The sequence below is a fragment of the Schistocerca serialis genome, chromosome 9, assembly GCF_023864345.2.
Source record: "Schistocerca serialis cubense isolate TAMUIC-IGC-003099 chromosome 9, iqSchSeri2.2, whole genome shotgun sequence".
Lineage (NCBI taxonomy): Eukaryota > Metazoa > Arthropoda > Insecta > Orthoptera > Acrididae > Schistocerca > Schistocerca serialis.
In genome coordinates, this window is record NC_064646.1 from 385007576 (window position 1) to 385025545 (window position 17970).

The 17970-nt window shown below is 41.2% G+C and overlaps 1 protein-coding gene across 1 annotated transcript in view; it reads left to right on the top strand.

Moving 5' to 3' along the window:
* The first annotated feature begins 2320 nt into the window (after nt 1-2320).
* The window catches only part of LOC126419630 (coiled-coil domain-containing protein 96-like), a 182762-nt gene continuing 167112 nt past the window's right edge, over nt 2321-17970 (top strand). Inside the window, exon 1 of the mRNA XM_050086819.1 lies at nt 2321-2354. Within this exon, the coding sequence (XP_049942776.1) occupies nt 2321-2354 (34 nt within the window). The remainder of the gene's footprint in view (nt 2355-17970) is intronic.

Below are 17970 nucleotides of genomic sequence, written 5' to 3' on the forward strand. Positions count from 1 at the left end.
GAAGAGATGAGGGCTGATTATCTAAAAAGTAACAAAAACGTAACACGGCATGTTAATTAGGGATACTATATTGAAATTTAGTTACTATTACAATGCTAGAAAAATAAGAAGTTATATGATGAAACCTCAGAAGACCCAGAATTTGATTTCACGTCTAAAAACCAGAACATTCAGGCGTCGCTGCAGAACCTGATGAGACCAAGAGAACCGGGTTCAGAAAATTGGAACTGTGTCGGCCAAATCGGGCAGTCTGGTCATGTAGATGTGTAGCAACTGGACTTGCATTGGACGGGTAATCCAGATTTAGGTTTTAGTGATTTCCGTAAATTCAGAGGTGGATCCTGTTAATAAGAACACGGCAGATTTCCTTCCACGCCTTTTCGAATGCTTTCGAATTGCATCTTTAATAATCTTCTTGTCAGCCAGCCCCTGTTATGACACGAAAACAGATTTAAGACATATTGCAAAAATCACGTGTATAGACTGAAAACCACAAGAACAACGCCATTAATGAAAGACATAAGAACGAAAGTATCAAGTACGTAGGTTGGAATTTAAATAATGGCAACATTGCTGTGGAGACACTATGCAATGGCATCTACTATTGTCGCTGATACCACACGTTGTTAACATACCTATCTTACCTCCGAGCATATGGACTCGCCCGTCCCTCGTCACCGGCGTGCGCACAATCGAGGGAAACACAAGTCACTTAACAGTGTCACTATGTTTTCGAAACAGCACAAAACACTCGAGTTGGATCAAGATTGAATGTACCAGAGGTCGTACAGCACGACAGTGTCATCAAAATCTTCAAGAGGCGTGCGGGGAATCGGCATTGCCGTACAAAACAGTGGCACGTTGGGTAAAAGCCTTCAACGAAGGTCGGCAAACTGTGGCAGACATGCATCGGGCAGGTCGTCCTAGCGCCTCTGAAGAAGAAGTGCATGCTGTTGCCGCGTTAGTGGACAGTGATCAACGCCATACGATTCGTGAGCTGGCCCAATGCCTGGGCATGCGAAAAATTGCATCACGATTTGTTCCGCATGACTTGACGGAAATGCAGAATTGGATGCCTTACGGCGTTGCTCAGACGCACTTGAAGCGCTATGAGCGCGAAGGAGAGGCCTTCTTATGCCGTATCGTAACACTGGATGAGACATGGGCCACATCGTACGAGCCAAAACTGGAACGCCAATCCAGCGAATGGCGTCATTATGGGCCGCCGCGAAAGTTGAAAGTGCGTCAGAGCCCAGTATGGTGAAAGTTATGGTGATTCTCTTGTATGACTGTGATGGTGTTATCCTAAAGCATCACGTGCCTCCACGGCAGACCGTCAATGCAGAGTATTACTGCTCGTTTTTAGAGAATCAGCTGCGACCAGCTTTGCGAAAGAAAGGACGACACTTTCTGCGGAACCCACCCATCATTTTGCACGACAATGCACGGGCGCATACAGCGCAAGCTGTGGCTGCTCTGTTCGGTCGATGGGACTGAGAAGTACTGTACCATCCACCATACTCCCCGGATTTAAGACCTTGTGACTTTGATTTGATTCCAAAGATGAAGGAACCACTTCGTGGCATTCGCTTCAGAACTGTTCCAGAGATTCGACAGACAGTAGACCGCTCCATTCACACCATCAACAGCACAGGCTCTGCTGACGGTATACTATGCCTTCCACATCGGTGGCAATGGGTTCTACACAACGCTGGTGACTACTTTGAAGGACAGTAACATGTAACACTTTTGTATCGGTTGTGAAGAAATGGTAGTCACTATTTAAGTTCCAACCCTCGTATATTACAACACAACTCAACTAGTATACGTGCATGAAATCGCTATGAAGTATGAGGTGCCATTGTATTTGTCTCTTTTGCTAATAATCCGATATATTCGCTTGATATGTGACATATTGTAAGATTTCAGCAATAGACGGAATGCAACAGAGACATCACACATGCGAGGAGAATTTTATTTTGTCTGAATGGAGGATAACGGAAAAGAACCGAAACTGTGTAACGAATTCAAATACTGAGTAGATTATTAAAGCGAAAAATGTATTTCGAGAATGGCAGTGAAGCATGGAAAAGAATGAATAATAGTTTGACACCAAAGAATACTGTTTAAGAAGTTGTCACGTGATTGACAGAAAACAAAACAACGTCACTGTTATTGAAACTAGGCTTTCCGGTGTTAGGGAGCTAGTGCAGACGTATTATTTTTTACGTTATATTTTTTTCTCTTCGCGAAACGGAGTTTCTTACGCACATATTTTTGCGTCATTATATTTCAAAATTTGTGAAAAATACTGACCGGAATGGCAGAAGAAGCACCTGAAGGAGCACATGTCGGTAAGCTACGTCTCATGAGAACACGTGATTCTTCACTCGAGAATCATGCTTTCCGTCATTAGCTGCGATTTCTATACGCACAGAATAATGGAATATGCTAGCTAAGAGTCCTGTATAGTGAGCTAACATCCATCCAATCAGTTCAGCAGGCTGCCCCATTTCACAAAATAATTTTGAAACTTACATTACTATTAACAAGTTACAGGACCAACTAAAACACGTAAATATTTTCCCATTATCCTCTGAACAGATGTAGAATTCAGCAAGAGCGCTATAGAAATTTCGTTTGATCGGTTTTAATTAAAGACAGCTATATCTGTTCTCAGGTGCAAACTGCGAATGTTTCCTGTAGTGCGTGGATTATCGAGACAAATATTTCACAGATCACAACGTCATTTTCATTAAATTGCGTACAAGAATTTTTATTTTCGTATACTTATTTTACAGGACTACTTCAGCTTCTTTAGTTAAAATAGATTCAAAAGTTTTGTAATGGATTTTGCCAAAAATGCTACGTAGAAGACTTTACTGCCAGGTCAGCCATGAAGTATACACAGTGGGGCAGCTAAGGCAGGTCTACAACTACATCTACATAGACACTCCGCAAGCCACCATATACCGGGTGATCAAAAAGTCAGTATAAATTTGAAAACTTAATAAACCACGGAATAACGTAGATAGAGAGGTAAAAATTGACACACATGCTTGGAATGACATGGGGTTTTATTAGAACAAAAAAAGCATTACTAGATGCGTGAAAGATCTCTTGCCCGCATCGTTTGGTGATGATCGTGTGCTCAGCCTCCACTTTCGTCATGCTTGGCCTCCCAGGTCCCCAGACCTCAGTCCGTGCGATTATTGGCTTTGGGGTTACCTGAAGTCGCAAGTGTATCGTGATCGACCGTCATCTCTAGGGATGCTGAAAGACAACATCCGACGCCAGTGCCTCACCATAACTCCGGACATGCTTTACAGTGCTGTTCATAACATTATTCCTCGATTACAGCTATTGTTGAGGAATGATGGTGGACATATTGATCATTCCCTGTAAAGAACATCATCTTTGCTTTGTCTTACTTTGTTATGCTAATTATTGCTATTCTGCTCAGATGATTGAACTTTTGTATTTCTTTGGTTCTAATAAAACCCCATGTCATTCCAAGCGTGTTCAGTCCCGAGACTGGTTTGATGCAGCTCTCCATGCTACTCTATCCTGTGCAAGCTTCTTCATCTCCCAGTACCTACTGCAACCTACATCCTTCTGAATCTGCTTAGTGTATTCATCTCTTGGTCTCCCTCTACGATTTTTACCCTCCACGCTGCCCTCCAATGCTAAATTTGTGATCCCTTGATGCCTCAAAACATGTCCTACCAACCGATCCCTTCTTCTAGTCAAGTTGTGCCACAAACTTCTCTTCTCCCCAATCCTATTCAATACCTCCTCATTAGTTACGCGATCTACCCACCTTATCTTCAGCATTCTTCTGTAGCACCACATTTCGAAAGCTTCTATTCTCTTCTTGTCCAAACTAGTTATCGTCCATGTTTCACTTCCGTACATGGCTACACTCCATACAAATACTTTCAGAAACGACTTCCTGACACTTAAATCTATACTCGACGTTAACAAATTTCTCTTCTTCAGAAACGATTTCCTTGCCATTGCCAGTCTACATTTTATATCCTCTCTACTTCGACCATCATCAGTTATTTTACTCCCTAAATAGCAAAACTCCTTTACTACTTTAAGTGTCTCATTTCCTAATCTAATTCCCTCAGCATCACCCGATTTAATTTGATTACATTCCATTATCCTCGTTTTGCTTTTGTTGATGTTCATCTTATATCCTCCTTTCAAGACACTGTCCATTCCGTTCAACTGCTCTTCCAAGTCCTTTGCTGTCTCTGACAGAATTACAATGTCATCGGCGAACTTCAAAGTTTTTACCTCTTCTCCATGAATTTTGATACCTACTCCGAATTTTTCTTTTGTTTCCTTTACTGCTTGCTCAATATACAGATTGAATAACATCGGGGAGAGGCTACAACCCTGTCTCACTCCTTTCCCAACCACTGTTTCCCTTTCATGCCCCTCGACTCTTATAACTGCCATCTGGTTTCTGTACAAATTGTAAATAGCCTTTCGCTCCCTGTATTTTACCCCTGCCACCTTCAGAATTTGAAACAGAGTATTCCAGTCAACATTGCCAAAAGCTTTCTCTAAGTCTACAAATGCTAGAAACGTAGGTTTGCCTTTTCTTAATCTTTCTTCTAAGATAAGTCGTAAGGTTAGTATTGCCTCACGTGTTCCAACCTTTCTACGGAATCCGAACTGATCTTCCCCGAGGTCCGCTTCTACCAGTTTTTCCATTCGTCTGTAAAGAATTCGCGTTAGTATTTTGCAGCTGTGACTTATTAAACTGATAGTTCGGTAATTTTCACATCTGTCAACACCTGCTTTCTTTGGGATTGGAATTATTATATTCTTCTTGAAGTCTGAGGGAATTTCGCTTGACTCATACATCTTGCTCACCAGATGGTAGAGTTTTGTCATGACTGGCTCTCCCAAGGCCATCAGTAGATCTAATGGAATGTTGTCTACTCCCGGGGCCTTGTTTCGACTCAGGTCTTTCAGTGCTCTGTCAAACTCTTCACGCAGTATCTTATCTCCCATTTCGTCTTCATCTACATCCTCTTCCATTCCCATAATATTGTCCTCAAGCACATCGCCCTTGTATAAACCCTCTATATACTCCTTCCACCTTTCTGCCTTTCCTTCTTTGCTTAGAACTGGGTTGCCGTCTGAGTTCTTGATATTCATACAAGTGGTTCTCTTCTCTCCAAAGGTCTCTTTAATTTTCCTGTAGGCAGTATCTATCTTACCCCTAGTGAGACAAGCCTCTACATCCTTACATTTGTCCTCTAGCCACCCCTGCTTAGCCATTTTGTACTTCCTATCGATCTCATTTTTGAGACGTTTGTATTCCTTTTTGCCTGCTTGATTTACTGCATTTTTATATTTTCTCCTTTCATCAATTAAATGTCCGCCCCGGTAGCTGAGTGGTCAGCGTGACAGACTGTCAATCCTACGGGCCCGGGTTCGATTCCCGGTTGGGTCGGAAATTTTCTCCGCTCAGGGACTGGGTGTTGTGTTGTCCTTATCATCATCATTTCATCCCCATCGACGCGCAGGTCGCCGAAGTGGCGTCAAATCGAAAGACCTGCACCAGGCGAACGGTCTACCCAACGGGAGGCCCTAGCCACACATTTCCATTTATCAATTAAATTCAATATTTCTTCTGTTACCCAAGAATTTCTATTAGCCCTCGTCTTTTACCTACTTGATCGTCTGCTGCCTTCACTACTTCATCCCTCAGAGCTACCCATTCTTCTTCTATTGTATTTCTTTCCCCCATTCCTGTCAATTGTTCCCTTATGCTCTCCCTGAAACTCTCTGCAACTTCTGGTTCTTTCAGTTTATCCAGGTCCCATCTACTTAAATTCCCACCTTTTTGCAGTTTCTTCAGTTTCAATCTGCAGTTCATAACCAATAGATTGTGGTTAGAATCCACATCTGGCCCTGGAAATGTCTTACAATTTAAAACCTGGTTCCTAAATCTCTGTCTTACCATTATATAATCTATCTGATACCTCTTAGTATCTCCAGGATTCTTCCAGGTATACAACCTTCTTTTATGATTCTTGAACCAAGTGTTAGCTATAAATAATGTCTCTGTACGATCCTAAATCTCTCTGATATTATCTTCATGGTCCTTACGCGAAACGAACGATGGCGACAGTAGAATAGTTCTGCAGCCAGCCTCAAATGGCAGCTCTCTAAATTTTTCCAATAGTATTCGTCAAGAAGAACGTCAGCTTCCCTCCAGTGGTTCCCATTCGAGTCCCCGAAGCATATCAGCAATACTTGGATGTTGTTCTGACCTACTGGTAACAAATCTAGCAGCCTGTGCCTGAATTGCATCGACATCTTTCTCTGATCCCAACTGATGATTATCCCGAACACTCGAGCAGTACTCAACAACGGAACAAACTAGTGTCCTGTCTTGTATGCGCTCTCCTTTACAGATGAAACACACATTCCGGGTCTAGTGATGCAGGGGATACAACCCGTCGGCTTTGACCAATGACGTCATACATTACTCATAAATAGTAATGTCTTCACGTCGAGCCATAGACAATAAAACAGTTCTGTGTTGTATCCCGTCCTTCAGTTGACCTTTACACTGACACTACGTATTCGAACATTGAAGAGATTTACCAATATATGTCAACTGGAGAGCAGGATACAAATGTTGCGTATAGCTATATAGCTCAAGTACAGAATGGGATAACATTAGCATCTAAGGCGAAAAAAAAAACTGTTCCCCATAGTGAAGTACGGGATACAAATTGTATATGTGTCGTCTTATTGCCTCTTCGCGTAGTTCAACTGAGGTACCGGTTGCAAATGTAACGTACGTCCATTTCCACGTTTTCGTTAGCAGTGTACAAATATCGAGGTCAGCGGAAGTGTGGGATACAAATATTATGTACGTAGCTCGTTCTGCCATCGGTACTACTAATATCTACGTAAGAACAGACTGCTAGTGACAGCGGAGGCGAAATAAACAACACATGCAAAATTTGTATCCCGTGCTTCATTTAGAGGGTTTAGCGAAGCGGGGGATACATAGCTCAACTGAACAACAGTATACTAATGGTAGTGAAAACGAAGAAATCGACGTACGCCAAACTTGTATCACGTACTGCACTTAAGCAATACACTTCGAATGAGGTTCGAGATACAACTTTTATATATTATATATTATATTATATATGTGTGTGTGTTGTGTGACGTAATGTGTTCTATGCTACCAATATTTTCCATCCATTTTTCCCTTTCATTTTCCAGGGAAATAATACGAAATAAAAACGCGATATCCTTAACGTGAAGATACTACTGTCCGTTATATATGTCAACTATATTTTTCGTCTCTCGTATTCTTTTGTTTCTGAACATTCTTGTCAGCTCTTTCATCTGTGTAATAAATGATCTCTGGGCAATTCTGACGTCATTGGTCAACGCCGACGGGTTGTATCCCCTGCTTCACTAGACCCCACATTCCTAAAATTTTCCCAATAAAGCGAAGTCGACTATTCGCCATTCGCCCTAGGATGAATAAATATGTCAAGATGCGATTCTCACAGAGTTACAGCGGATAATGTGGCTAATTTTCTGACATAGCAAGTACTTTTTAACGCTTGTAGCAGCCGAATGATAACTGACTTTGTTCTTAGAGTTCCGTACCGCAATCTGTATCGAGATGAAATTTTATTAATACTCCGTTCATCATAAGAATAAACCTGATGTAAACAAGCACAGCCGGCCGATGTGGCCGTGCGATTCTAGGCGCTTCAGTCTGAAACCGCGTGACCGCTACGGTCGCAGGTTCGAATCCTTCCTCGGGCATGGATGTGTGTGATGTCCTTAGGTTAGTTAGGTTGAAGTAGTTCTAAGATCTAGGGGACTGATGACAACAGATATTAAGTCCCATAGTGCTCAGAGCCATTTGAACCATTTGAATTTTTTAAACAAACACAAACGCGATGATTGGTAGAAGCAGTAGCACACGTACACTCAATTTGTTACGCTCTTGGAAGTAGGTCCTACTGACGTATTAGATACATTATTACTAAGTTACGTTAAATGAAACTTTAAGATATTCAAAAGTATTAACAGCCATCAACGTTTTCCTTAACCGCGCTTTAGCTGCGTAGTTTTTATTTCAAAAATCGTGTTCAGTCACAGCGTCTGCACTGTTTTGCTCTGCAATATGAAAACGGCTGACGCTGCTTCCTGTTCTTTACTGAAAACGGTAAAAAAGCGCCGAGAAATAGGTTGTTCTTAAATTTGTTAATTTCCAAGAATGATTGCCTCTTTAAGTCGCGGCGTCCAAGCGATACATATCGAAAGTACGATCCTAAATCGATTCTGTTGGCGGGCGTTATGATCAATTATTTGCGATCGTCATTTTTATCTGTTTTCCGTCGTTGCCTTAGTTGCTGAAAGTTACACACTTCCGAGGATTAATGACAAAAAGGGAATTGTTCCCGTAGCGTACATATCACATGGACTTTCACATGACGACAACACCGACAACGAGGAAGGTAAGTCGTCTCCTTTGTAATTACAAGTATTTTTGTAACGCTCTTCTTTTGGTGTTGCTTTAGTGACCACTGTAAACATACTCATAACGCCCGCCACCAGAGTCGCGTGATCGATTTAGGATCGCACGTTCGATATGCATCGTTTCGACCTGGCGACTTCAAGAGGCAATCATTCTTGGACCTTAAATTTTTTCGTAAATTTACAGAGATAATCGACATTAAAGTTTTCTGAGGGACTGTATTAGATACAGCTGAGAGTACAAACAGGACGAATAGCGGAACCGGTAGTGTAGTAGAGAAGAAAACATAATTTAATTTTTAAGGCAAAAATGAAAAACCAGATACTCTTTATTTGCACTATGTCCACTGTTTTATACCACAGTTGTAGGTAAGTGTCGTAGAAACATGATGAGCAATCGTTTTCACAGCACCGAGCACACCTTCCAAATGCTACATTTTTACATTTGCTACTGTAGCATTGGAATATGAACCCTACAGAACTGATGAGGAGCCAAGGTAAGGGATTTGGTCTGACAAATATCAGGATTGTTAAGCTGCCGGACGTACTGTAACTAACGCACGCAGCTTTTTCACATATCACTGCCGAACGCTGGCGGGTTATACAACGGCACGTCATAAATCAGGAGGAGAAAATGGCGGCGCCTGGTTGGCTCCGTGGATTCGGTTGTTGATCGACTCGTTATCAACGTAGCAGATGAGTTCCAGAAGTGAAATGTATTTCTGGCATCCGGATAGGGAAGGAGCTAAGACAGTACCACACGACTGATTAATTAATACCTTCACTGGTTTCAGTATTCAACAGTACGATGAAATTCCTGCGTAGCTCGCTCAGAAAAATTACCCTGTGTTTAAGTTAGGAATTTTCATCAATCTTGTTTCTAATCAGAATCCTGTGTCAGGTGATAACGAGAGCATTTTATGTTTTCCGTGTGGTCATCTAAGAAGCTCTCGATATTGCCGAATATTATTTCATTCTCTTCAAAAATTAAGCGACGTTCGAACTCATATTGTTTCTTTACTCGCCTCGTATTTACATCTGAACTGCACCTGCTCACATCGTTGTAGGCTTGTTGGACCACCTGGCTGGCCAGTGCTGTCCAAGTTTAATCCGTCTGTAAAGTTGCTGTCCCGCATTATGGCTCAATCTATGTGCGTGTAACAAAGCATAAAATATATCCTTAAGATGGCACTAGACTGTATTGGTCAGAGTCTGGCTTCCGCTCCACGTGAAAGGAAATCTATTGAGATTCAGGCAAACGCGGAAGAGTACACGGCGTAATGTTTACACCAGGTTCATTCTTATGATGAACAGAGTATTAAGTATACGGCCCGTTGGCAATGTAAATAATTAAAAGTTTCTAGGTCAATACAATCAAAAGATACAGCTATATATGTCACATATTTTGATATTTGCAAACTCACTCATCGGAAAATTTTGTTTGCGTGGACATCTTCCGTAGTAAGCACGAAATATTTGTTTTGTAAATAAAAACCGCCATTTCTTGCTGCCCTGTATTTTGTTTCTCTCAAACACGTTTTGCCTTTACTCAGAATCTGTATCGCTCAGATAACTAAGGCAAAACTTCAAAATGAAAATATCATCATTTCAAAAGCGAAGAAGGGAAACGCAGTAGTACTTATAGACAAAAAACAACACATTGAAAAACGCACAAGAATTCATCTCATAAAATAACATTACAAAATTAAAATCAAACGTAACAATCAGATTCCAGAAAAAAACACCCTGAAAAATATAGACATCATACTCGATAACACGGATAAAAGAAAGCTGACACACATGATCCCACTGCAGCTGTCCTCAGAAGCCATCCAAGGATAAACTGAATCTTCCTGTGAGGCCAATATTGGATTTCAGAAAACCCCCACGTACAAGCTTGCACGATTCGTGTTACAGATATTGTCTGAAAATGTCAATTTGGAGGAGGACAGAACCATTAAAAACACTAGACAGCTAATACACTAAATAAAAGATTTAAAAATCACGGACATGGCAACAGTCCTCTCATTTGATACGGAAAGCATGTATTCCAACATACCAGTACCAGAAACAGCAGAAATCATAGATAAAAACCTTAAAGCACATAGTCAGCACCCTGATGAACAGATTAACGAAATACATTAATAAAGCTCATAACAGAAGAAAATTAGTTCCAATATAATGATGAATTTTTTCACAAGAAGCTAGATTAGCAATTGGATCCCCAGCTTCAGGAACCTTAGAGAATACTTTTGTAAGCCACACTGAACAGATCATTTGTACAAAATAGTAGCAAAAGGATATAACATACTATATTGGTTCAGGTATATGGATGATATTCTCTGCTTAATAGACGAACCACAACCAAAACCTCAAAAATTTCATGCTGACATCATTAAGATACATAAAAATATAAAATTCACAATTGAAAGGGAACAGACAAACCAAATTAACTTTTTGTATATAACAATTAAAAAACTAAACAATAAGCATATGTTTGAAATTTACTGTAAACCCACAGCAACTGGCATTATCATTCCCCAATCCTCGAACCTCCCATACTCACAAAATCTTGCAGCTCTTCGACAAATCGTCCATAGACTCAACACAGCACCACTCAACAAAGAAAACTACCAAACCGGATTTGACATAATAATGCAGATAGCCAAAAACAAAGGTTACAATAGTAAAATACCCACAAAGCTAAACAACAAAATTAAAAGTAAAATAAAAGCAGAAGACACAACACGACAACAATAACACAACAAAAACAAACACAATCATGTACTCTCAGTACCATAAGAACTACACAGGATAATCAGGATAATAGAAGAGAAAGCACAAGATGGTACACAATGATATGCAAATACTAACTCACACATAAAATCACCTTCATTTTTAAAAGACAGGACATAAACATAGATACACAACGGACAATTCGATCCAAAAATACACCCCAAAACTGACAAAGAACAGAGATATATACCAAAAGCAGGTATATATCAGTTGCAGTGTAACACTTGTGGTGGTGGATACATGTAACATAAATGAGAGTTTGGAAATATAGGACAAACCACATTTGCAGAACACTTAAGAGAACACAATCACAAACCGACTACTAGAGAAGAAAACATGAAAATAATTAGAATCAACAATAAAAAAACACATCCTAATCTTGCAAGAAAATTACCACATACAGAAAACCAAACCAGCAAGGAAAACCCCACTGAATGAATAAGTACACATGTCAGACAGCTCATTGTTTACACTAATAGATAAAATGATAGAGTAACACTCATAGTAATAATGATAATACCATCCAACCCTTTTCCACTCACTTGTTCATAAAGTCCTTCACAAAAAATTTAAACCAGAACTAAAGGCAGCTGGACACCAGAACTTTCAACCACTCTCAGGCAGCCATTACATTCATATTCAACATTCTACAAATTGCATTGAATAACCATCAAAAGCCCCCCCTCCCCTCCCCCCAAAACACACAAAATACTAATCCATACGTATACACACTGTTTCACCATGCACACATACACACACCTTTTTGTAACACCCCATATATATATATATATATATATATATATATATATAGAGAGAGAGAGAGAGAGAGAGAGAGAGATAAACATAACAGAAATTAATGGACGTTAGTGTTCAGCATGTACTTCGTTAGGTTAGCAAATATAAACAAATCAAATAGGTTGAGACATATAGTGAACTCACAGTAGTTACAGCTTTTGATCAAAGTTTTCGATCAAATATGTATAACTAGTGACAGAAGACTAATAATGCTCCACAACAGCAAAGCAAAAAATATGAAAATTGAAAACAAGTTCGAAACATGGAAACGTGATAATGTTTCGTAAATGAAGAGGTAGTGCGATCTTCAGCATGTGGCCAGATGGAGGAAACGCATACGCCAACCAAAAACGCGAAGTACTGTAAGTAATCACTTTTTACATTGAAACGAATCGTGAGCTGTTTTATAATCTACAAATAACACACATCAAAATAAAACTATATCATTCTATATCCCACACAAAAAGCTTTGGAGTAAAAATGGCGAACCTCGTCTGGGAGAAACAAAATACAGTGCAGCAAGAAAAGTCGGCTTTTATTTACAAAACAAATATCACACATCGGAACCTGTCGAGAGATCCCGGGATCGAATCTTTACTTCTCAATCTTACTTTCCACCTCTCAACAAGGGGAAGAGTCTCCACGTTAAATTGTAGGTCCCTTTTCTCCGATTGGACAACTTTGATAGGTTGGAGACACGCAGGTCGCCGAAGTGACGTCCAGTAGAAAGACGTGTACCAGCCCATTGAACGTCAATACTTTTTTTTCTAATCAGTGAACATAATTAAGTTTGTATGGAACTCCCACGGCGCGCAACCTACTCGCTCTTGTCCATCATTTAATGGAAATATAAAGTTTTTTTCTGTTGCTTTGGAAAGAGCTTTCACAGAGGACTTAAAGGTCATAATATGTGTGCAACTTGATCTGATAATATTTGTAGCTTTGTTCCATAGTCAGGAGTAGAGATGCCAACAAAGTCTGCGCTATTTAACTAGATGAAAGTAAACATGTGCCTTTGGTACGGTCCGTAGTTTTATTATTATGACTTTATATAGTGCTCATATTGTTTGATCGGTACGTGCTATAAAACGATTCTCAACAGACAATTTGGTCTGCACATTTTGCAGCACAGGCCCATGTTATATGGCCTTTCATGCCTTCAAGGATCTTCGCTCTTTTCTTGTCGATCTCTTGTTTCAGTTCTTCCTGTAGGTACAAGTCAAGAAGTCTTACGTCTGGTGAGAGTGTAGTGTGGTTCCCCAACGACCAACCCTGTCACATCCAAATGCTCTGTTACAGTCTGTCGTTATCTGCGCGGAATGGGCGGACATCTGTCATACAAGCTACTATCGCATAGACCGCCTTACGTCTAGTAAGATGTCTTCCAATAACTGTGGCAGCATATTTGTATGAAACTGTAGGTACTTGTGACTATATAGAGTGCAATCAATAAAACAGGGAACAATGAGACCCATTTTGGAAATCCCACACCACATACTGTATGACCAACGTCGCAGTTTATAGACTTTCTTCAGATTGCATTTTCATGTGATCAGTAGTGCAAATGACTGAGAATGATCTGTCCATCCGTAAACAAAATATTACCTAGAAAAACCGTTGCACTTAGCAGTTCCGGTAGACATAATTCCGAGAATTGTAGCCGATCTTAAAAGTCATAGGCATGAGGGTGTTGATATAGGTAAATGTGGAAAGGATGAAAGGCGCGGGAATGTAATACTTGCAGTACACTTTTTTGGTTGACACTACTTACACGGTCAAGCTGCCTCGCCTATTACTCCTGTTAAAATGTTAGTACCATCTCTCTCGACTTTTGCTGCTTTTGGTTGGCTTATTTTATTCTTCACACTTTCAGTTACCGAGCGAGGTGGCACAGTGTTTAGCACTCTGGACTCGCATTCGGGCAGACCCGCGTCCGGCCATTCCGATTTAGGTTTTCCGTGATTCCCCTAAATTGCTTCAGATGAATGACGGAATGGTTCCTGTGAAAGGGCACTGCCGACTTCCTAACCAATCGTTTCCTAATCCGATAGGACTGATGACCTCGCTGTTTGGTCCCCTCCCACGAATGAGCCAACCAATCGACACTTCCAGTTCCTTGAAATCTTTGTTATAATATTTGCAAAGACAGATCGTGACTGCTTGGCACTATGAGGATACTTTTCAGCATACATGTGAAAAAAATGTTCAAATGTGTGTCAAATCTGATGGGACTTAGCTGCTAAGGTCATCAGTCCCTAAGCTTATACACTACTTAACCTAAATTATCCTAAGGACAAACACACACACCCATGCCCGAGGGAGGACTCGAACCTCCACCGGGACCAGCCGCAGCATACATGTGAAGTACGGCTCTAAGACGTCAACAACTTTCGCCATAAACGAGAAGCCGGCCGGGGTGACCGAGCGGTTCTAGGCGCTACAGTCTGGAACTGCGCGACCGCTACGGTCGCAGGTTCGAATCCTGCCTCGGGCATGGATGTGTGTGATGTCCTTAGGTTAGTTAGGTTTAAGTAGTTCTACGTTCTAGGGTACACTAATGAACTGAGAAGTTAAGTCCCATAGTGCTCAGAGCCATTTGACCCAACCATAAACGACAACCATACCCACTTTTTCGACTATTGTTAGGGCTGCTTTAAGTCCTAAGCGACACAAGCCACCGCTTGGGACGCCAAGCTGAGAGGGGCGTTACAGCTGTTCGATTTCTGAATATGACAGATCACAATTAGTAGCGGCCATTTGGGACACCAAGTTGAGAGGGGCGCCATAGTGCGAGGTTTGTATACAGTGCGTACCACAACGGGTGAAAATGTACGGAGAAAAAAAGAGTGAGCGTGGAGGGGGATGTCGCTAATACAGGGTGGCGCACCATAAATCACCCGATTGAATTTTGATCCTACAAGTATACTATCGGGGCAATAGCTTTCAAATTGTGCGCTCAACTTCGTGCAGTTCATAGAAATTACGCCAGATGTCATTGCGAGTTCATCGCTTCCGTTGTGAGTCTGCCATTTCAGTTTGCCGCGATGGCAGACAAGTGACGGTTGAGTGCTGCACGAAAGACGAAGATTGTGTTACTGTTCGCGGCGACGAACAGCATTACACTGATACAGAGAGGGTTCAGTGCTCATTTCGGCACACGGCGGGCTTCCATCCCACAGACAACATGCGGATTACAACAAAAATTTGAAGGTACTGGATCTGCTTCGTAGTGTCAGCGGCGGCTACAGCCACGTACCGTGCCTTCGCCGCAAAACATTGAAGCAGTTGAAGTGTCTTTGACTCGTAGCCCGAGCAAATCAACAAGAAGAGCCAGTGCCGAGTTGGGAATTTCACGCCGATCTGTACAAACAGTTATTCAGCCCGACCTTCGCTTGTATACACACACGATGACTGTGGCGCATAAGCTTACTGCGAGAGATAAGGAGCGGAGACTGCAAGGTGGGCAATCGAGCAAGACCAAGAGGTAGTGCTACACAACACACAGTTTTCTGACGAAGCTTATTTATGCCTGAACGGTGCCGCGAAAAAAAAAACAACTTTAGATTCTGGGCACGTGAACCTCCTCGAATAATTCACATGAAAGACACCTACAGGAGAAAGTTTGCGTGTGGCTCGCTATGTTAAGCCATGGAATGAACGGTCCGTTCTTCTTCGAGGCTGTCCGCAGCTCGTGGTCTCGTTCACGCTTCCCGAGCACGGGGTCCCGGGTTCGATTCCCGGCGGGGTCAGGGATTTTCACCTGGCTCGAGATGAGTGGTTGTTTGTGTTGTTTGTGTTGTTCTCATCATTTCATCATCATTCATGAAAAGGGCGATTTGGGCCTGAGCAAAGGTTGGGAATTTGTACAGGCGCTGGTAACAGCGCAGTTGAGCGCCCCACAAACCAAAACATCATCATCTTCGATGCTACAGTAATCGGTGAACTCTATTTACACATGCTGCGAACCAGTTCTTTCCTCAACTCATGGCCTCGTGCCCTCCATTGCAGACACAATGGTTCACGCAGGATGGAGCACGCCCCCTACACGAAAGACTTGGCCTTAAGGGATTGTCAAACAGATTTCCAGAACGTTAGCTGGAGGAGAAATGTGGCCGCCCCACAGCCCGTACATCAACATATGTGATTTCTTCCTTTGGCGGTTCCTTAAAGAGAAGGTATGCCACAGAAAACCCTAAAATGCAGTGCAGCTTAGGGCCATCATTGTGGAGTTACGCCGCGCCATTCCAGAAATTTGCGTCGGAGAGTCGTAATAAATGCACTTGCCGACTTGAAGTTGTAAAGCAAAACGGCCGTCATATTGAACATGTGATTCGTTAGGTTGTATTTCCAAGCTGTATTCTTTACTTTTACATCAATAAATTATAAATATTGTCAACAACAAATGTGTTATTCATGAAACAAATCAGTTGATTTATCGTGCGCCACCCTGTAGATAAGTCGCTTACGTGGGAAAATCTTCTCAGAACGGCCCTGATTGTAGAACACATTGTGAAGGGATCAATAGCTTCGCGAGAGAGTTATCTGGTCATTGCAACAGCAGAGAAAAGACTGATGGGCTTCAGCCGTAGCAGAGTTAGATTTTTGCTTACATTTGGTACATCAGGGCAGTAGTTTGTGGGTCGGACCTTTTGTCCTGACGGTGGGACAGTTGGTTATGGTGTTCGTAACTTCTTACTGTTTCGGCATGTCCCGTACGTGTTACGTCTTTGAAATCCGCTTCAAAGGCTCCTTACAGTGCCACAGAAAGAAATATACTACCAATAAAATAACAAAGTCGCCTTCGTTATTCGGCAGCTACGAATGTTAAAAATTGCGTGCATACATCAATGTGCTTACAAGGGGCTGCGCCTTCACGTGATCACCTATTGCGTCGCAGTTTATGTTATACACAGGGCTTCTCCAGAAATGAAAGTAACGACAGCGGGAGCTTCAAACGTCTAAACGTTTGGAAAAAAAGTAGCATAGTCGAGGCATCAGTCATTTACGTTAGCGTTGTTTCCAGGCAGCGGAAGGAGGATAGAACGGTAAGCCGACGGTCATTGAAACCTTCCCGTCTCCTCTATACCTCTTGTGTTATTGGTAACCTTTCATTTTACAACAAACTATGTAACCTTTTCTTGGGATTTCTATCTCTTGCTTAATAATAACAAATGAAATCTTCCCTTTGAAATTTATTCTCTTTCTCTATCTTCGCATACAAATTTAACTGCTGCTTATTAAAAGTGATTTTCTGATTATTTCGACGAAACATAGAATGTGTCGTCGTCGTGGCCCTCAGTCGTTATCTGCAATAACCCAAAACTGTTCCTTACCTTTTTTTCTGTTACTGGATCGCCATCTGAATGCTACATCGAACTGCGACATGAATATATTTACTCTGTTTTACTATACTCTATTAGCTGCTGGTGGGATTTCATAATAAGTGGCTGTATTTATTACCAAAGCTGATGTTATTCTTTAATATCAAAGCTGACGTTATTCTATAATTAATTTGACTGAAATTACGTAATTCATAGATAAACTTTTTCTTGACAACAATAAAATTTTGCAAAGTTTTACGTTGATGGTTTTTGGGATGGATTATAATTAGAAATGCAATATTGCTGGCAAAAGTTAATTATATTCTGAATGAAATGATTTTACAAACGTTCAGATGGGACTTACTTTTTACAATAATCTTACAACTAGCAATGCGCAAACATACCTTCAGTAGTCTTGAGTTTCTCAAAAAATTAATTCAATAATATTAGTTCCTCTTATTATAATAGTTAGCTGATGTCTCTGTATATCCGTTTATAATCTCTTGTAAATCATAGC